General features: G+C 37.0%; 1 protein-coding gene across 8 annotated transcripts in view; it reads left to right on the plus strand.

Moving 5' to 3' along the window:
- The window catches only part of UBR5 (ubiquitin protein ligase E3 component n-recognin 5), a 78,706-nt gene that overhangs the window by 53,399 nt on the left and 4,104 nt on the right, over positions 1–21,203 (plus strand). For 7 of the 8 annotated variants that reach the window (XM_065752874.1, XM_065752878.1, XM_065752877.1 and 4 more), the window contains 29 exons: positions 827–975; positions 1,356–1,447; positions 2,327–2,473; positions 2,572–2,690; positions 2,786–2,912; positions 3,009–3,138; positions 3,646–3,806; positions 4,299–4,538; positions 5,582–5,705; positions 6,380–6,491; positions 7,599–7,730; positions 8,618–8,879; positions 9,263–9,527; positions 11,425–11,636; positions 11,990–12,220; positions 13,420–13,493; positions 13,758–13,930; positions 14,030–14,143; positions 14,676–14,896; positions 15,745–15,865; positions 15,979–16,077; positions 16,350–16,593; positions 17,178–17,289; positions 17,795–17,939; positions 18,222–18,352; positions 18,513–18,573; positions 18,878–19,053; positions 19,406–19,490; positions 20,819–20,974. In XM_065752874.1, coding sequence (XP_065608946.1) covers positions 827–975; positions 1,356–1,447; positions 2,327–2,473; positions 2,572–2,690; positions 2,786–2,912; positions 3,009–3,138; positions 3,646–3,806; positions 4,299–4,538; positions 5,582–5,705; positions 6,380–6,491; positions 7,599–7,730; positions 8,618–8,879; positions 9,263–9,527; positions 11,425–11,636; positions 11,990–12,220; positions 13,420–13,493; positions 13,758–13,930; positions 14,030–14,143; positions 14,676–14,896; positions 15,745–15,865; positions 15,979–16,077; positions 16,350–16,593; positions 17,178–17,289; positions 17,795–17,939; positions 18,222–18,352; positions 18,513–18,573; positions 18,878–19,053; positions 19,406–19,490; positions 20,819–20,974 — 4,415 coding nt within the window. The remainder of the gene's footprint in view (positions 1–826; positions 976–1,355; positions 1,448–2,326; positions 2,474–2,571; positions 2,691–2,785; positions 2,913–3,008; positions 3,139–3,645; positions 3,807–4,298; positions 4,539–5,581; positions 5,706–6,379; positions 6,492–7,598; positions 7,731–8,617; positions 8,880–9,262; positions 9,528–11,424; positions 11,637–11,989; positions 12,221–13,419; positions 13,494–13,757; positions 13,931–14,029; positions 14,144–14,675; positions 14,897–15,744; positions 15,866–15,978; positions 16,078–16,349; positions 16,594–17,177; positions 17,290–17,794; positions 17,940–18,221; positions 18,353–18,512; positions 18,574–18,877; positions 19,054–19,405; positions 19,491–20,818; positions 20,975–21,203) is intronic. The other variant, XM_065752875.1, reaches the window with a different exon arrangement.

Raw genomic sequence — 21,203 nt, forward strand, 5'->3', positions numbered from 1 at the left:
GAAGTGGTGATCTCTCATATTATAGTATCAGTGAATTTAAAACAGGGGAAGAGTCCTTGGTTATAGCAGCTTCTAAATACCTGTAATGAGACTGCTGTGCTTTAATCCACCAGGTAGCTAAGCACCAGACAATCATTTGCTCACTCCCTTCACTTCCCAGTGAGATGGGAGGGAGAATTAGGGTGGAGGAGTATGTAGAACTTGAGTTGATATTAAGAACAACTTGAGATAAAGAGAAGGAAAAGGGAGGGGGATGATATTTGTAAGAAATGTGCACACAAAGAGATATCTGTCTATATATAGATAGATAAAGTGATGCACAAGCAGCTGCTCACCACTGATACCAATGATGTTCCCGAGCAGTGGCAGTCAGCCTGATGAGCTCCTCCATTTCTTAAACTTTCCTTCTGTATGATCTCATATGGTGTGGAATATCCCTTTATCCAGTTTTGATCAGCTGTCCTGATTCTGTCACTTCCTATCTCCTTGTGCCTCCCTCAGCCCCTTGCTGGTAGGACAGCATAAGAAGATGAGAAAACTGAAACAGCCTTGGCTCTGTGCAGTATTGCTCAACAACAGCTAGAAATAAGTGTTTTTCTCTTAAAATCAGAACATAGCATCATACTGTCAAGAAAATCAACTCTGTCCTAGCTGAAACTAAGACAGTGATGAAAGTTTTCTTGAAAATCTGTAAAGGAGACTGTAGTGAAACTTACAATCCTGTATGTCACTTTTGTATTGTCATTCTTCTCTTTTGTACGGGTAATGTTAGTGATTTTTGTTGTGGTGTGTTTTTTTTAATGCTGGCATTCTACTCTTCCCTTAGCTGAAGCAACTTCAAGTGAAAAAGAAGATGATGTGTTTATGGGAATGGTTTGTCCTTCTGGTACAAATCCAGATGACTCTCCTTTGTATGTTTTGTGTTGTAATGATACATGCAGTTTTACCTGGACTGGTGCAGAGCACATTAACCAAGTAAGGCTTTTTTTTTAATGTGTTTTTCAGCCATGTACTGTGTTAGTCTAGTGATCTGATTTTCAAATGATTAAAGTTGTACTGTTTTAATATTGTAATTTTAATTGTATATTTCATTGCCTTCCCTAATTGCTTCTTACTTTTGAGGGTGGCAGTATTGGCCAGAGTAGTAGTGTTAATGAGTGTGGTTTTACCCTCACAAACTTTAGCAAAAATTTTAATGGAAATTGTTCTTTGTTGCTAGAATATTCACTGCTTTCAGTCTCACTTCCTAGAGCTGACTGACTACTAAGTGAAAACTTCAGTTTGAACAAGTGCAATTTTAGTTTAACCTCAGATGTTCTGAAAGAACTACATAATATTTTGATTAACTTTTTTAGGATATATTTGAATGCCGAACATGTGGCCTGTTAGAATCTCTTTGTTGTTGCACAGAGTGTGCAAGGGTGTGTCATAAAGGACATGACTGCAAGTAAGTCTTTTGTTCTGTTTCTTACAATAAAACTAATTTTGTAGCTTTGCTTCTCTATTGGAGTTTAATTGGTTTAGGTTATGTTTTCTTCCTAGGTTTAAAGTCTTTAGATACTGTAAGATTAATATACTATTTTAAATACCTTTATTTTCTTTTCCTTCTCTGTAAGACTGATTTTTAGACTCGATCAGATTTTCAGAATTGAAATAGTAAGGTGGTCTTTACTTTCCACTTTATAAAATTCAGAGTAAACAAGTAAGTCTAGCATCCATAAGTGCTTAATTATCTGAGAATAACATCCTTAATTTTGGGCATCTCCAGTGGATCCCTATGACAGGTTGTTTTGTAAACTTTCAGAAAGTACAATATGTTCATCCCTGAAATGAGATGTAAAAAGGGAGAAGTGGGCTAGCAGTTAAATGAGCAGTCAGGATGTCTGATCAGCCTAGTAAAGCTTCAAAGGTGCAGATGTTTTATTATCACATTAATATCCTTGCTGCACTAACAGTGCTAGTAGACACAGAGATTTTCTTAACGTTGTAATCATTACTGAGAGTTTACTGTATGTAGACAGGATTCTCAATCCAACTTTCTTAGCTGGATGCTGTTTTGGGTGAGCTTTAAGGCACTATGAAAGGCTGTGCAATTAAACTGCATTCATGAAGTGAGCATAAGAAACAAGAATAGCAAATGCCAAGTGTAGAAGTGCACAGTTTGTACATCACTGTTTTAAGCTGTGTTTTGGTATCTTCTTGGTAAGGAAAAGCTGTAGCAGGAATCTTTTATCTACACTAACACCCCAGCCTCTATAGAAAGTTCTTGATACCTTATGGAGAGCTGCAACACTGTGTTGTTTTGTTTTTTTTCCCCCTCTTGTAGGCTGAAACGAACATCCCCCACAGCTTACTGTGATTGCTGGGAAAAGTGCAAGTGTAAAACACTAATTGCAGGACAGAAGTCAGCTCGCCTTGATCTCCTTTATCGCCTGCTTACCACCACAAATCTTGTAACTATGCCAAATAGCAGGCAAGTTTATATGTGTGATGACTAGGGCAGATTAATCTTTATTAATTCAAAATATGTGGTATATCATATTTCCATTAATCGACCTTTTTTCATTATAGGGGAGAACATCTGCTGCTGTTTTTAGTACAGACAGTTGCCAGGCAAACTGTGGAACACTGCCAATACAGACCACCTAGAATTAGGGAAGATCGTAATCGTAAAACTGCAAATCCAGAGGGTAAGAGTGCTTTCACGTGATGGATGGTATGTATAATAAATGACAAATTCAGTATTCCAGTACCTCCTTCTCATATTGCTTTTTTGTCTCTTTAGATTCTGATATGCCTGATCATGATTTAGAACCTCCTCGATTTGCCCAACTTGCTTTGGAGCGTGTTTTGCAAGACTGGAATGCACTGAGATCTATGATCATGTTTGGCTCCCAAGAAAATAAAGACCCGTGTGTATTTACAAATAGTCATCAATGTAATATTTGATCTGATGTTCGTGAGCTGCTGACTTACATTTTATTTCATTTCTTTTTTTTTCCTCCAAGTCTTAGTGCAAGCAGTAGGATAGGCCATCTTTTGCCTGAAGAACAAGTTTACCTCAATCAGCAAAGTGGAACTATTCGCTTGGACTGTTTTACACACTGCCTTATTGTTAAGTGCACAGCAGACATTTTGGTAAGCAGGCTTAGCTATGTTTTACTTAGATTCTGAGTGGTAGAATGGTATGGCATGGGAGAGACCCTTTAAGTTCTTACAGTCCACCTGCCTGTCGTGGACAGACATCTTTCTCTAGATCATGTTGCTTATAGTCTTTTGCAACTTTAGAAACTTCTAGTAATGGGCTATATGCAACATCTCTGAGAATTTGTTCCTGAGTCTCATAATCTTCATCATGAAAAATATATTCCCTATATCCAATCTGAATCTACTTTCAGTTTGAAGCTGTTGCCTATCGTCCTTTGTCAGAGCTTGCTGAAAAGGCTTTCTTCATCCTTCTTATAATCTCCCTGTGATATAAGATATTCCAGTGTATTTTGGGTGAAATGCTCAGAGACTAATTTAAAAATAACTTCAGATTAGTTGTGTTTTTCTGAAATAATACTGTTATGGCTGTGGTCTGTTTTCTTGAATCTTTATCTGGATTGTTTTGCACATACCATTCTTAACATCCTGTTTCTACAGCTTTTAGATACTCTACTGGGTACTCTTGTAAAAGAATTACAGAACAAGTATACACCAGGACGCAGAGAAGAAGCTATAGCTGTTACAATGAGATTCCTGCGCTCTGTGGCAAGAGTATTTGTCATTCTTAGTGTTGAAATGGCTTCTTCCAAAAAGAAAAAGTGAGTGTGGAGGGTATTTGTTTTCATTTTTTGCTTTTATTTAGTCTTTAATTCTATCTCAACATGCGTTGATATTAATCACCAAGAGACAGAAATATTTGAATTAACTTGCAGTCTGTAGGCAGTGTTATGATACATCTACATCTGAACTGCATAATAGCTCTGCCATTGTGTAGTTTGTTTACTTTCTTATTAACATTTAAACAGAAAAGTTCAGTATATAACTTTAGAGTTTTTGGTGGTAGGCTTTTTATCAACTTAGTAAAAAAACAAAAACAGTCTATGACTGTGTTATAATTTGAGAATTTAAATATTCAGTAATTTGAGATTAGAACTGGATATGAGTGTTTTTAACTGACTTCAGTAGCTTTAAATATATATGTGTAGCATTACTATGTATTAAAGATAATTGCTTCAACTTTCTGAAAAAAATTGATAGAGGAATTTTGAAAAGACAACCTGCTTAACCTTTACTTTTCCTCCCTACCCCAGCAATTTTATCCCGCAGCCTATTGGAAAATGTAAACGCGTATTCCAGGCATTATTGCCTTATGCTGTTGAAGAGTTGTGCAATGTAGCAGAATCTCTGATTATTCCAGTCAGGATGGGAATTGCACGTCCTACAGCGCCCTTTACTCTAGCTAGCACTAGTATAGATGCCATGCAGGGAAGTGAAGAGCTGTTTTCTGTGGAGCCTTTACCACCAAGACCATCATCTGACCAGTCTAGCAGGTAAAACTTGCTGTTTTTTCTTTTCAGAGGATGTTCAGGGTGGTTTTGTTGTTTATGTTCTGTTGTTAGCATTTTGCTAACAGGAAAGTGGTGAAGCTTTTATTCTGGCCAAGTGTTTCGGAAATACTTTCCTACTGACTGATCTCTCAAGTGATGTAGGTTGATAGTGATGTCCAGAAGTCACAAGTTATAACCCTGCCCCTTTTCCCACCAGTGTGCTAAAGGTCCCATTCTGGTTTTGTAAGGTCACTCATGTTCTTGTCCATTTAGTTTCTGAATCTCTCCAAGAGTGGAAATTCCACAGTGTTTTGGTACGTTTTTTTCCAGGTTGGTAACTGCCTTGATTGTGAAAAATCTTTTAAAATTTTATTTTTAATCTAAAAGGAATTTCTTGTTTTAACTTACAATAATTTCTTCTCAACCTTCACTGTTTGCCTCTGAGAAATAGCAAAAAATATTTTTGCTAGCTTTTATCTGAATATAATTGGTCTGCTGACTTCAAATGTATTCACACATAAAGCTTGGAGTTTCTCTTAGTAGTTTAAAAGGTCTTACTGGCTCTAGGTGTTCTAGTTGTGTTAATTTACCATTTCAGTTTGGCTTTGCTGTCAGATAATTATTTGGCCTCTCACCCACCCATCTAGGAACAAAAATAGGTTCATAGGTACATTAGGTTGGAAAGGACCTACAAGATCATCTAGTCCAACCATCCTCCTATCACTATCCCTACCCAACTACTAAATCAAATCCCTTAGCACCTCATCTAAACGCTTCTTGAACAGCACTAGGGATGGTGCCTCAAGCACCTCCCTAGGCAGGCCATTCCAGTGCCTGACCACTCTTTCAGAGAAAAAATGATCATGCTTTCATGATAGTGTTTTTTTATTCCAGTCTGTTTTTGTCTATTTCAGCAGCTTCTTACATTTCCTTTAAAAAAAGAAAAACAACCAGATATCTGAAGTGTTGCTTTATTTTTTTCTTAATGCTTTTTTTGTTGTAACACCTTCCCTCTCTTCTCCATTTTCTTTGTTTGTTAATTTAAGTTCTAGTCAATCTCAGTCATCCTACATCATAAGGAATCCTCAGCAAAGACGAATCAGCCAGTCACAGCCAGTTCGTGGCAGGGATGAAGAACAAGATGATATAGTTTCAGCAGATGTGGAAGAGGTCAGTTTTCTGTGTTTTTTCCCAAGTGTGGCACCTGTTGCGTTAGCATGTGCTTTGACACCTGACTTGAAAATCCATACATCAGGACCTCCAGTTTGCAAAGCTGAAGCTATCCCCTGCGGTACTGTGAGGAGTCCATGAGATGCCATAAGCATTTTGCTTTCACAGAACTTTGTAATCAGCATTGTTTTGTATTCAACAATAGTCCCTTCAGAGCATAAGGTGTGCGCCTTGACTTTGGCCAAATATGCTTTAGTCTGCCAATAAATGTATCTGTAGTATCCTTTGTATATAATTTTCCACTGTATATAACTCCCCATTAAAATGCTTTGAAGGTGTATGGTTGCTAGAGGATTCAACTGTTCAAGGTATTGAAATGACTTCTAGGTTTTATAGTCAGTTTTAGCCTTTCAGTATAAAAATCTAATATCCAAAGCTATGTCTCATTAAAATAAAAAACACCCACAAACGATGCTGTGGCCTCAACTACTGTAAACAACTACTGCAGCTTCACTTTCTATTTATGTCAGTTCAATTCTGAGATCATTTTTCTTGAATGTTTTTTCTTGTTTAATAGCTGTTTTTTATATCAAATGTTGTTTGCTTCTGAAAATATATAAATCATCTTTTATATGAAATTTATTGTGACATAAAATTAAAATAACTCTTTCCAGGTTGAGGTTGTTGAGGGGGTAGCTGGTGAAGAAGACCATCACGATGAGCAGGAAGAACATGGTGAAGAGAATGCTGAAGCAGAAGGGCAGCATGATGAGCATGATGAAGATGGTATGTATAATGTACACTGTGCACACTACTGGTTGGATTAACAAACTGTGTCAAAAACAAGAGATCTTCATTGCCACCAATGATTGTGATCTATGAGACTGACATGAGCAGAGAAAATTAAAGGACTTAGGAGATGGTTTTAGGGCAAAAATACGTACAGTTTGGATTAGGGCTGTGCAGAAGCATTTTTATTTTTCTTGCATGAGGAGAGAATACTGAGGTATCAGAATTAAAAAAAAAAGTTCTGAGTTAGTAACAATTTTTGTTTTTGTTTGTGCTGCTGCTGATTGGTACAGTTTTTTATGCAGACTCTTCGGTGGATTGAAAAATAACTCAGTCTTAAATGGCTAATGATAGAATAGTGGTTGTAGTAGGAGTTCTCAGAAAGGATCTGAAGCATGGTGAGCCAGTTTTCAAACAAATCCTAGCATTAAATTCTGGACCAAATTTTTAATAGATAAAATTCATCCATTCTGTATGTTGGTTTTTTGTTTGTTTTTTTTTGTTTGTTTGTTTTTTGCCATTGATATGACTCATTTTATATGAGTCACTTTGGGATTAGATTGCCCAAAGCTATGATTTAAAAAAAAAAAACTACTTTCTTACTGTGCCTCATGTTTCCAGTCATTGGTTTTATTTACTTGCTGAATATTTAGAACATTCAATCTCAAAACTTAAAATTGAATAGAACCTGTAATTCTAGTTATATTTACTTAACTATTTTAAGTGTTCAGGTGTTTCTTGGATATTTATTTGAAACAGCATATGGCTAATTGTCGTAATACACGTATGTTAATAGTTGTGATGCCTTTTGGTTTGAGTGGTGCTGTGAATCCTCAAATCCTTGATTTTCAGCATGTGTGTTGAATGTGTATGCACAGTATTGAGTGAGAAGGCCAGGGATTGCAACTGCTGGAGAATGAGGAAATAAGCTTCAAGTATTGCTGCATATTTGCACTGTCTCTATGCTCTTTCCCTTGCATATCTGTTAGTTTTTTGCTGTAGCAAGAGGTTCTGGGTTTAGTTTGATATGTCTTTGATCCACCACAGCCATTCTGTTTTTTTCCGTTTTTAAACATGAGATTTTTTTTTATGTTGTTTTTGTAGGTAGTGATATGGAGTTGGATTTGCTAGCTGCTGCTGAAACAGAAAGTGACAGTGAGAGTAACCACAGTAATCAGGACAATGCTAGTGGGCGCAGAAGTGTTGTCACTGCAGCTACTGCTGGGTCAGAAGCAGGTATGCCACGTCATCTTGTTGTTTCATCTAGCTGTTGAGGTATTAAAACTAAGTTACCCAGGAAAAAGAACTGTTAGTGATTTAATTCAGCCTTAACAAGGGCAGGGCTGTTGTCATTAAAAAACGGTGTCCTTCATGTTTGGATCTAGACTCTATCCGGCATGCCAAAGATATGCTGGGGAAATTATATACTTCACAGTTAGATTGAGCAGAGTGAGAATTACCTGATTATGGCATTTCATAACAAATACCTTTTCCTTGTACTCTTATTTTCCCTTTCTTTTTTCTCTTCACCCGCCTTCTTCTCTCCCACCTCCATCTTTCCATATTTCTTGTTTTTCCTTTGCTTTTCCTTTGCCTGTAGTTGGAAGAAGCTATGCATGCTTTTTCAGAACGTGCTTTAAAATTAGACCTGTTTACTCTTATGAAGCTTCTGCCTGTTTTAGCTAGAAGTATTGTTGTGAAGGGAAATGAAATGTTTTCACTCATTTTTAGTGTAGAGGTTAGCTGTGGTTTAATACAAAATGTGGAACTTGGCTAATCATTTTAAGGCTTTTTTGAAAGAAGCTGATGTGTTGTCCAGTTTGAAAGCCCAGTGTTAGAGGTCATTGCCTGAGAACAAAATCAGTGAAGATTTTGAGAATTGAATTATTTGTTAATTTCTCTTCTGAAACTCAGAGAATCTTAGTGCTTGTTTGTGAATCTGCTATGGAAAATTTTCAGTATGTCATAAGGATAACTAGTTAAATTTGCAGTTGTGGCACCTGGACCTTTATAGTGTGTGTAGTTGGTTCTCATGAAAACATTTACAGTGATTACATGATATATGCATGTGTGTATACAACTGCAGTTGTCAATTACTGCTCATTGCTTGTTTTCTTTAACAGGAGCTAGCAGTGTTCCAGCATTTTTTTCTGAAGATGACTCCCAATCAAATGATTCTAGTGACTCGGATAGCAGTAGCAGTCAGAGTGATGACATGGAGCAGGAGACCTTCATGCTTGATGAGCCTCTGGAGCGAACCACAAATAGCTCACATGCCACTGGTGCTGCCCAGGCTCCCCGTTCGATGCAGTGGGCTGTACGTAATACCCAGAACCAGAGAGCTACTAGCACTGCTCCTTCTAGCACATCTACCCCAGCAGGCAAGTATGAGTAAAATGCATGTGTGAATGTCACTTAACTCCTGGCTTTGCTCTCTCCTCTGTTTCCTTTTGTTCTTTTAAGGATGAAATGTCATGTATTTGTTTCAGAAGGATAGCAATGGTATTTCTTGGCTGTTTCAGATCTGGATTTGAATTTAACAAAAGGAAGGGTCTAGTCTAGTTCTTGAGATGTTATTAACTACATTAAGTACAGTAAGTGTACTTACTATCTACAAAAAAAATGATAACTTTATACAAATAGTTATTAATGTAGTAGTTGTTAATGTCAGTAATATTGTTTTTCCTAGAAATGTTAATTATATTGGTCAATACATAAAATGCATAGCAAAGCTTAAATTAATTTATGTCACTTTTATGTTTAGCAAGTTCAGCGGGCTTGATTTACATTGATCCATCAAACCTACGTCGGAGTGGTACCATCAGTACGAGTGCTGCAGCAGCAGCTGCAGCTCTTGAAGCCAGCAATGCAAGCAGCTATTTAACATCTGCAAGCAGTTTAGCACGAGCATACAGTATAGTGATACGGCAGATATCTGACCTGATGGGTCTCATTCCCAAGTACAATCATTTGGTGTACTCCCAGATCCCAGCTGCAGTGAAGCTGACTTACCAAGATGCAGTTAACTTGCAGGTAAGAGTATCCAAAACTTTGCACGTAAGCATAATTTCAATTTAGTGGAATTTTCTTCTCTGAGGTAGAATGATAGAATTATTGAGGTTGAAAGGTAACCTTGAAGCTTAGCTAGTCCAAATTCACTGCAGTGTAAGTGGAGAAGGCTTTTGAGGTCTTTGAATTTCTCCAGGAGTGGAAATTTTTCAACCAATCTGGGCGACTTGTTTCAATACTGGACAGATCTCACAGTAGAAACTTCTTTTTTCTGATGTTTAACCATGTTTTCCAAGTATTTTAGTTTGTGCCTATTGCTCTCTGTCCATTCACTGGATACCAGTGAGGATAGCCTGGCTTTCTACCTTTTCATCAGGTGCGGAGTCATTAAGTACCTACTGAGTCTTTTTGTTCCTTAAGACTAAATGGTACCAACTCTCTTGGCTTCTTGTATGAGAGAGAATGTAGACTGAAGTAGCTCTAGTTAATGGTTTCATTAAATTGTTTGTATGTTTATACAAATACTCTTTAAAAAAGAAATTTTGGTTTTTTTTCTACTTAAGTTTGACTGGCACGTAATAGTTCAAGTTTGTCTGCTTTGGATATGCTAGCTCTTACCCTGTTCTCTTTGACCTGATCTGTTGAGTCTTGTGCAATATGAAAGTTAGTAAGGTCCAAATAATTGAGTTAAAGAATTTTTTAAAATGTACTTGTTTGCTGTTGCTTCTTGCAGGAACATAATCATCCCTTCCCTGTTATGTGCATCTTTTTGGTACAGCGCACATGACTGTTGGTCTTTATAAGTATATGTAAAATGCAAAGTGTACTTTTAAAGCAAATAATTGGAAGGGAGGATTAGTAACTGGCATTCATAGGCAGAAACTAGGCTCAGGCACTAAAAATGTCTGAAGGATGAACTTCAGTGCTTTGACTGTATTTATAGGTTTGAATATGGGTGTACTGCATTTTTGCAGTGCAATGGAAGTTTTTGTTTAGAGATGTAAAGATACTCACATTCTTCAATTGTCCCAGAATAAATTTGTAGGAAAAGAAATAACAGAACACAGATTAACTACTGATGGGGCTAGAATAAATTTGTGCAGAAGATTCTTAATGGTAATGTATTGTTTGTTCTGAGTAGAGATATTGTGCACTTACTATGCCATAAGTATGCAGGAGTGTTTTCTACATGAGGCAGTGAGTGGTATGTATTGGCCTGTGGAAGCCTGAGAGCTGAACTTTGATTTAGAAACAAAAATGGGAGTTGAATTAGCATTTTTTGTTAGTCTATTGGAGGCAAGAAAATGTTGGAAATGTGAGGGATATTTTTAAATACCAGAATATAAAGGATTCTTGTGTTGGATCAAAAAATGGGGAGGGGGGGAGGGAGCAGTTAAAAAAAAAAAAAGTGATGGAGTTAGTAAATGGCAAGAAAAGCAGGCTGCAGAGCTAGTTTTAGGACCAAATGAGGAAAAGACTGAACTAGGAGGGAAAATCTTTTATGCTGTTTCAATGGATTTGTTGTGAGTAGTGAAGGATGAGGAACAACGTACCAAGATGAGGACTAAAAAGCTACCAAAGAAGTGGGAATTAGACCAAAGTCTGTAAAATGTGTACACCTGGGAGGTGCTGTGTGATCATAGGGTGAGGATTTGTAAAGCTGCCTGAAGAAGGCAGGGTGATGGTGAGAATGCTTTACAGACACAAGGCTAGTAAGTGATGAGAGCTGTATTCCTCTACAGTTAATAAGTTGTCTCAGTAAATATCTCATAAACTGTTCGTTTTTCACTCTTGAATGGGCTTTTACAACTTCTCTGTGGGAGAAGTGATGTAACTGTAAGAGCCCTGGTGATGCCTTATGTTGAAATTGCATTCTTATCTAAATCTGTTTGTAAAACTCACTAAATCTCATTCTGTATAGAATTATGTAGAAGAAAAGCTTATTCCTACTTGGAATTGGATGGTTAGTATAATGGACTCCACAGAAGCTCAGCTGCGTTATGGTTCTGCATTAGCATCTGCTGGTGATCCTGGGCATCCAAATCATCCTCTCCATGCTTCTCAGAACTCAGCTAGAAGGGAAAGGATGACAGCCCGGGAGGAAGCCAGCTTAAGAACACTTGAGGGAAGAAGGTATGAAAATAGTTTGATTGCTGGACGTGGTGTGAATGCCAGTTTTACAGTCAAATCTTTACATTCACTGACATTTAAGGATTTACTTTGATAACATCGCAGTAGTTGTTTTGATTGAAACAGGCTTTTTGTGGTGTTGTTACTCCTTAGTTTATTCAGACTTACTAGGTTCATCTCAAGTAATACATTGCACCCAAGCCACTAACACATAGTGAAGCATGAAATCATCGTCGTTACTCTTATCCCACTTCTTTGAACTTTGAATTTTGACATCTGCATTTCAGACATAGAGACTAATACAGAAAGGATGCCTGTGGTGACTAATGGCTCTATATTCCTTTTCCTTTCACTAGGCGTGCTACTTTACTCAGTGCCCGTCAGGGAATGATGTCAGCACGTGGTGATTTCCTGAACTACGCGCTGTCTTTGATGCGTTCTCACAATGATGAGCACTCAGATGTTCTTCCTGTTCTCGATGTCTGCTCTCTAAAGCATGTAGCCTATGTTTTTCAAGCGCTTATTTATTGGATTAAAGCGATGAATCAGCAGACAACATTGGATACTCCTCAGCTGGAACGGAAAAGGTATCAAGTCTGACTCATAGAAACAAACTTTTGTAAATGTTGCACCCATTTTTGGAGTTGCTGATCAGCAGCTCAAATAAATGCATTTATATATGTAGGTCACTCTGAAAGGAATGCCTCCTATTTATTCCCGTGGAAACTACAACGGATACAAAGAGCACAGTATTACTATTTGATAGAGCAGATTTTTCAGCTGCAAAACACTTCTTAACATGGTTGCCACTATTGCCTGTGTGCTTTTGCCAGCAATGAACAAGAGCAGGCATACCACACTTGTAAAAATCTGTACCAGTGGAGGTGACCCACAATTTCACAGCTGCTTAGATGGCATCGCTGCTAGAAAAATGTTGCCTACACAGCCCATCTTTCATTGGCCTGAACAGGTGGAAGTCATAAGATGCCAAGTCCAGACTACACTATGATAAGGACAGTCCAGCCAAGATTGGCAGTGTGTTCCGTGATCTTCAGACTGGTATGAGGTCTGGAATTATTGTGTTGCAAGAAAAAGATTGTCTCCTCTAGCCTGACTCTGGAAGCTTGAGCCTTCTGCTTCATCAGCACCACAATGTAGTGGTCAGAGTTGATGGTTTGTCTGGTTTCCAGGAAATCCAGAACAACATAATGAAACAGGAGGCATTACATTCAGACAGCTCTTGTAATTCCGGAATATACTTCAGAATGCACACACTGCCACAAATGAATACTAAACAAAATACTAAACAAAGTTCTTGATCTTTTCTATAATACAGTGGAATTGACTTTTCTATTAAGCAATTAAAAAACCTGCTTACTTTTGAAATGTGATTGGTGGTGTTTTTTTATAGGATATCCTAGTGTATTCTACACAAGTGAATATATTATGGACTAATACTCACTTATTCTTCCCCTGATGCAAGGTTCCTATAATTATTTTTTTTAATATTGGCATAGTCCTTAAAAAAGAACATACCCATCACTGCCTTAAGCTTTAGGCTTGAGCTCTGGAGGTGGTCAAATGTGGTTACTGTGTGAGTAATATAGTGATTATGTAGTGAGAAGTACTGTACAGCTCTGAACGCCACCTCCTTGTGGAACAGCTCTACTTGTTCACCAGTCACTTTAGAGTTCTTATTATTTATAGCTTGCAGATATAGCTCCTGTTTAGGGTGTGGTTTTTTAACTGCTACAGCTGTAAATGCTTTTTATTCTTTTTCTTTTAGAACTCGGGAGCTTTTGGAACTGGGTCTTGACAATGAAGATTCAGAACATGAAAATGATGATGACACCAATCAAAGTTAGTATACAGAAATATTCCTGTCGTATGCTAAAATGCAACACTTGTAGTGTTTTTGTCCCAGTTATCTAGTTGAGACTTGAAATCTTTTTATTTGCCACTCTACTTTTTCTCCAAACCACAGTTTGTGCCCTTGCCCTTAGTTCTGCACAATTGTAGAGTTTAATATTTGGATTTGAGTTGGACTATAGTAGTTTTGATCTGTTGAAAACATTGCCGAAAGCTTTTGTAACTGAAAATTGAAGAGATATCTCTGATGTTTAGGTGCTGCACTCAATGACAAAGATGACGACTCCCTCCCAGCAGAGACTGGCCAAAACCATCCATTTTTCAGACGGTCAGACTCAATGACGTTCCTCGGCTGCATTCCACCCAATCCTTTTGAGGTTCCTCTGGCAGAAGCCATTCCCTTGGCAGACCAGCCCCACCTACTGCAGGTAACACCAGAGATAATATTCAGGCAGATAACTGAAATTTACTTTTTCTTTTCTAACTGAAATATATTATTTACCCAGAATGCTTTTGTTAATTTTCAGCCAAATGCTCGCAAGGAAGATCTGTTTGGTCGACCGAGCCAGGGTCTGTATTCATCTTCTGCCAATAGTGGGAAGTGCTTAATGGAAGTTACAGTGGACAGAAACTGCCTTGAGGTAGATTTTAAGATTTTATTATTTTAAGTAAAGGTACTAGCTTATATTATCCACGTAAATCCCAAAAAAGACGCTGCAGTTTTTGGAAGAAATCTTATAGTGGCTTTCAAAACAGTAATTCAAAAGCACACTAAGTGTGGAAACTTTGACTTCTATTTTGATTTCTACTTTTGTATTAGTTTTCTTGAAATGTAAAAAATTTGTATGGTTACTGATGAGTAGATTTCAGGCAGTATTTTTAAAGGCTACAGTATGAGCTATGTAATTTTGAAATGCCAATTGAGTAGTTATTTGTAATAAGAAATCTGTGTGGTAGCTTTGATGTGCCTACAATTGAACGTTATGAAGCAAGTATATGAAATACAAGTGTAAAACAGGAAAACTGTTTTTCCTATATGAAACTATTGAGACTGTGTTTTATCCTAACAACTGCAGGATTGATTTTTATGTTTTAAGAATAATGTGCTTCCTGAAGAAGCCTTCTAGACTGCTTTCATTAAACTGTAATTAAGATTTACTTTTCCTTGTTTAGGTTCTTCCAACTAAAATGTCCTATGCAGCCAACTTAAAAAATGTTATGAGCATGCAAAATCGTCAGAAAAGAGAAGGGGAAGAACAAAATGTGCCTACAGAAGACTCTGAGAGTTCAAAACCAGGGCCTTCAGCTCATGATCTTGCAGCACAACTGAAAAGCAGCTTGTTGGCAGAGATAGGATTGACTGAAAGCGAGGGGCCACCTCTCACTTCTTTCAGGTAGCTGGATTTAAAATAACTGTATGAAATAGTACTGAACTGATAAAAAGGATATTTAGGACTCTAAAAATCTTTAATTTAAAATGGATAGCTTTATTTAGTTTGAATCTGTTGTTTGTATTAAGTAGCTTTTAAAATAAACAGTTGAACAGTCTTGAAAGAAGTCTGTGCAAACTACTAAAAATCCTTTACTGCCTGACTTTTTTCTGCAAATGTAGTATGACTTATTAGTAGGCCATGTTAAAAATGGAAATTGACAGCTCCCTATCAGTGTTAAGATACTGATTATATTCACTTTATGAAGGCTTTTTTTCCCCCATTGCAATTGCTGCTCAGTACCCTTACTTCTTGTTCTGTGTTCATTCCAGGTGCATATCAAGTTATTAGCTCGTTCATACACTGATACAAATTAACTGATTAGCACAGTAGGCAAAAGCCATTTTTAACTGGCCACACTGTAAGGCATTGTAAGACTGGGCTCAATGTGTAGAATTCTATATATGTATTAAGCCAAGATGTATTGGCTAACATTGTACAATGTCTGGAAAGCCTATACATCTCAAGAGGATTTGTAATCAGATTACGTTACTGTAGATAACAAGTTTTATTATTTAAAGTGTATTAATTTTTCTGTCAGTGATCCATAGAATATTTTAACTCACATCTTAGCTTGTAATCAAGAAATGAGCATAGTCATCTGAGCTCTATAACTTCCTCTAGAGTGTAGTTGGGTGATAGTCCAGTTTGTCAGAAATCAAGAACTTACTTGGAGGTAAGAGGTTAAGTAAAAATAGAAGTACACCAGATGTATCTGAAATTAATTTTATTTTTTATCCTTCTTTTATCAGGCCACAGTGCAGCTTCATGGGCATGGTGATATCTCATGACATGTTGCTGGGACGTTGGCGCCTTTCTTTAGAGTTGTTTGGTAGAGTATTCATGGAAGATGTTGGAGCAGAGCCTGGATCTGTATGTATTTTTTAGTATAAGAGCAATTACTTTTCCAAATAACAACGAGCTTCTTTTCCAAATAACAACGAGCTTCTCTTAGTCTGATTTTGGTTTTACTTTTTTATTTTAAGATCCTGACTGAACTAGGTGGCTTTGAAGTAAAGGAATCGAAGTTCCGCAGGGAGATGGAGAAGCTTAGAAACCAGCAATCCAGAGATTTAACATTGGAGGTAAAAAATGTTAGTTTTTCTTCCAGATTTGTCTCATCAGAAGTTGAACCATAAGGCATTGTGCTAACTTAATAGAAGAAAGTGTGTTTCACAATCTGCAAGCAGTTGCCTTAACCCTTACTGTGTGAGCTGTGTTGCAGTTATGGTGTAGTTTTTCATGGTCTATTTGATATTTTTTGAGTCCATGCAGTAGTATCCAGATGCTTGTGAAACGGAATTCTCTCAATATGATGATCGAATAAAGAACAGAAAAACTTTTTTTTTTTTACCAGGTTGATCGAGACAGAGATCTTCTAATTCAGCAGACCATGAGGCAGCTCAACAATCATTTTGGTCGCAGATGTGCCACCACTCCGATGGCTGTCCACAGAGTAAAAGTTACTTTTAAAGATGAGCCTGGAGAAGGCAGCGGTGTAGCACGGAGCTTTTATACTGCCATTGCACAGGCTTTTCTGTCCAATGAGAAACTGCCAAATCTAGATTGTATTCAGAATGCCAACAAGGGTACCCATACAAGTAAGTGAAATGCAGCAGTTAATTTCCAGACAGTATTCATAAAAGCACTGGTCACTCTTTCTATATGTTAAAATACCTGCTGTTTGACTTTGGAGATTTCTTGCTATTCAGTCATCACAGAAACTGTGAAAATTGTGTACGTTAGTTCTCTGAGAAAAGAAAATGGCTGTTACTTTTATTTTCAGAAGCAAGAAGTTCATGTTTTTTTTAGAAATGAGTTTGATTTAGAAGTTCTTAACTTTTTTGAGCATCTTTCTCTCCTGTAGATAATCGCTGTCAAGATTTTAGTTAGTGCATGCACTTAATGTGGCTGCTGCATCTGGCTCGTCATGAATATTTGTAAATGTTTTTTGAAACAGTGTATAAACTTTTGAGATATTTAGGATTTGTAAGTTGGTACAAACACTTCAGGTTCCTTTCTTAAGCTTGGCTGAGCCTAGATCACTACATTAAGTGAAGTGGTTCTGTCTCATTAATGTCTTTCAAACTGTAATCCAAAACTGTATCCTTCTTATACTGAAACTTAGGATGGAGAGAAAAGTGTAAAGGTACTAAAGGTTATGTTTTTTTTCCTCGTCCTTAAGGTCTGATGCAGAGATTGCGAAATAGGGGCGAGAGAGATCGAGAAAGGGAGCGAGAAAGAGAAATGCGGAGAAGTAGTGGCTTAAGGGCTGGTTCTCGGAGAGACAGGGATAGGTAAGTGATACATTTTTAATCTGTTGGAGCTGATTTGTCATATAGAATAACTGCCTTGGTTATCTTCAGAAGGATACTTCCTCAAATTAAATGTCTTTTTGCTTTCAAGAGCAGATTATGTTGAATTTACAGAAATTACCCCATATACTTTTTTTTTAAATAATGAAGTTTATATTAGTGCTGATAGATAGTCTCAACTATGTGCCATAAATATCTTCTGATAAAACAGTAATAAACTTGAGTATAAGCATGAAATTATGAGGTGGTTTGGAAGCAGCATTGCCATTGGTGACACATTTGACTGCTTTATCTAAAGTACTGATAATATCAAAATATCTGTTTCTTTTTGATTCTTTGTTTCTAAATCATTCTCTTCAAGTAGCTATGAGAAATACTCCTGGTGTATGATCTAATGCTGTTTAGAATCTGTGTGCAAAAAAAAAATAAAATTCCAGAGTGGTGTTTTCCTCTGAAATTAATACAAACTGCTCTAACTTTTTTTAAGGGACTTTAGAAGGCAACTTTCCATTGACACAAGGCCTTTTAGACCAGCATCAGAAGGAAATCCTAGTGATGACCCTGATCCACTTCCAGCGCACAGACAAGCCCTTGGAGAGAGACTCTACCCTCGAGTGCAAGCAATGCAGCCAGTATGTCTTATCTAGTATATTAAATAAGTCAAATATTCCTGCATCTTTAAATTGAAAGTGTTATTTTCTAGTCAGTTATTGTTTAACATAGCTGAAAATACTTGAACACATATGCCTGCTTTTGTATTCTTCAGGATATCCTTCAGATTTTTTTTTCTGTAATTTATGTAGCCTGTGAGGTATCTTGTAATGCATTCCATATTTTAAGTACTTTCATAAAACTGTATTTAAGAATGAGAGAAGTGGAAGAGAGTAGTAAGACATGTCGTTCCATATCTCCAGGCATTTGCGAGTAAGATCACCGGAATGTTGTTGGAATTGTCTCCTGCTCAGCTGCTTCTGTTACTAGCTAGTGAAGATTCCCTCAGAGCGAGAGTTGATGAAGCAATGGAACTCATTATTGCACATGGCAGGTAGAGTATTGAGGATTCTCTAAGAGATGAAAACTGATTTTGTGGCCAAAGCACTTTGTACTGTGCTAAATTTAACTGACCTTACTTTGTTCTAGACTTTTTTTCTTTGAATAAGTGACTTGTTGACTGTGTGTTGTTTTTTTTTTTTTTACCTGTCAAGGGAGAATGGTGCTGACAGTATATTGGATCTTGGATTGTTAGACTCTTCAGATAAAGTGCAGGTAACGTACTGATGCATAAATAGAAAGTTACATGAGATCCAGTTATCAGTTAATTTTAGAAACTGGCTGGAGCCTTCTCTTTTCATGCAAAACGAAGTTCTGTTTAATTATCTTAACTTGGACAAAAAGATAACTCCACAAGATATATTCTTTCTTTCTTTATTTATTCGTTTGAAAAGATTAATCACTGAAAAGTATAAAACGTTACTATTAGAAGATGTAATCTATGGGTCTGGTTGCAAGAATTTGCCGAGGTGGTAGCTAGCAGTACATCTGTTAATTTCTATCCTGACTTTCAAAACAGGAGAATAGGAAGCGTCATGGTTCCAGCCGCAGTGTAGTAGATATGGAATTAGATGATACAGATGATGGGGACGATAATGCACCACTTTTCTACCAGCCTGGAAAACGAGGTTTTTATACGCCTAGACCTGGTAAAAACACGGAAGCAAGGCTGAATTGTTTCAGAAATATTGGCAGGTATGTGATTAACTTGCTTGTCTGAAAAAATTTAAGATGAGTATTTAAAAGTACTAAGGAAGTGTACCAATGATCCAGGCTGCAAAAACTTTATTTATACTTTATTTGCTCTATGTCTTGTTCGTGGTGCTGAGTAGTGAAGACATTTACACACTTTCAGATTTTTCTTCATGTTAAAATTCATCTTTTCTCAACAATCTGAAGGTTTTATATTGTAGAATATGTAGTGTCCACAGTTTTCTTTTGTGGGTTGATAGAGCTGGGAAGCTCATGATTCTTACTTTAACCTTTTCAATCTGAAAAATTTCCAACGTAATTTGTGTCATACTAAGGCAAAAATGTTTACTTTCAGAATCTTAGGATTGTGCCTGTTGCAGAATGAGCTGTGTCCTATCACATTAAATAGACACGTAATCAAAGTTCTTCTTGGCAGAAAAGTAAGTTGATCATAGACATTTGTGTATGATTTATTCACTTAGAAACTCATCTTTAACTGCTTTTTCCTCCTAATATGCATTGACTAGTAGAGATCGTGCTGTAAGTGTGCTTTTAACTTGAATTGAAGAAGTTATTTTAGATTGTGAAGTGAGTAGCTCTTCTCAAAGTCAAGTATTTGACTAAGGTGGAAGGATTGGCAATAGATTAGTCTTTGAGTTAACCCTAAGACTGATGACTCGAAGTACTGTTGGAATATTAGGCAGCAGCATCACATCTTACCCAAAAGCATTTTCCTCTACTCAATAACTAGTTGAATTGGATTATAATTACAGTTTTAAGTGCAGAGGTAAATTAATTCAGATTAATAGTAATCTAAAATATGGCAAAAATGCCCTTCCCTCCTTCTCCTTTCCCAATCCCCCCCAAAAAAACCACCAGTTAATACTGCCTATTTCATTCATCAGTCAAGAGCACTGTAAGATGCAGGAAACTTAAACCAAAGTTTGTTAATGTTGGCCTTTAATTGAAAAAACAAACAAACAACCAGCAAAACAAAAAACAGTACTGGTCACATCATCAGTTATTCAGAGTCTGTATGATGTTAATGAAAAGAGTTAGTGACAAGAAGGTATGTCTCCCCATGATACCTTCCGAGAGAGATTGGTTGCCCTTGAGGGTTTTCTTTGTGAATACGTGTTCCTTCCAGTTAATTGTTCAACACATGGAAGGATATTTTAGTTAGTGAATAGTGCATGTCTTTTCATTACAGCCTGATCATGAACAAACCAAGAAACAGCAAAACCTAAGTGCTGTTATAGTAGTTGTTGGAAGCTGAGGTGTACATCAGTCATTAAATATATTGCAGCAGTATGTGCTTAAGTGGAGAATAGTCTTTCAGTGTTTTGGAGCACTTACACAAATCATTTCCAACTTCAGTCATCCACCATCAAATCTGTACTGATCTAAGTGATAAGGAGAAGAACTTGTATGAGCAGACTTTGTTTTTAACACCTCCAAAAACAAGAGAACAAACAAAAATCCCCAAACTATTTAATTTCTTTATAAGCTCTATGCCCATAATAGCAGGAGGGGCTTTTCAAGTCTTTATGTTCTGCTCATGCACTTGAATTGTGTTTTCTTAAGCATCTTCAACAGCGTGCTGAAAATAGGAGCTTGACAGCTATTATTTTGAAGGGCTTGCATGCTTTGTTACATGAGTTACTGTTACGTGTGCACTGTTGTATGCTGGTGAGTAGGCATAGGTCGCATAATTTTAAATATATTCTTAAACTAAAGTTATGTTTCAAACATCTGGTTTTTTTTATAGGTGAACTGGCATGACTTTGCATTTTTTGATCCGGTTATGTATGAAAGCCTTCGGCAACTTATACTAGCTTCCCAGAGTACAGATGCTGATGCAGTGTTTGCAGCAATGGATTTAGCATTTGCAATAGACCTGTGCAAGGAGGAGGGTGGAGGGCAGGTAAGGACAAAAAGCTGGCTCTCTGTAGTGTAAGAATTTTATAACGTATGCACATTGTTGTGTATAATCTAGGCTCTTGTTAAGGTGTCAAAGCTGATCTTTTACCTATATCTAGATCCCTTTGCAGCATTCTCTTTAGACATTGAAGCGTGGCGTGTTTGGTTTGCTTTTGTTTTGTTTGTTTTTCCTTGAAGGTGGTTTAGGTAGAGCCTACTATAAAGCGTGGAGA

This window comes from Cyrtonyx montezumae, unplaced genomic scaffold (genome assembly GCF_038088225.1).
Source record: "Cyrtonyx montezumae isolate F1298 unplaced genomic scaffold, pur_monq_1.0 scaffold_8, whole genome shotgun sequence".
Lineage (NCBI taxonomy): Eukaryota > Metazoa > Chordata > Aves > Galliformes > Odontophoridae > Cyrtonyx > Cyrtonyx montezumae.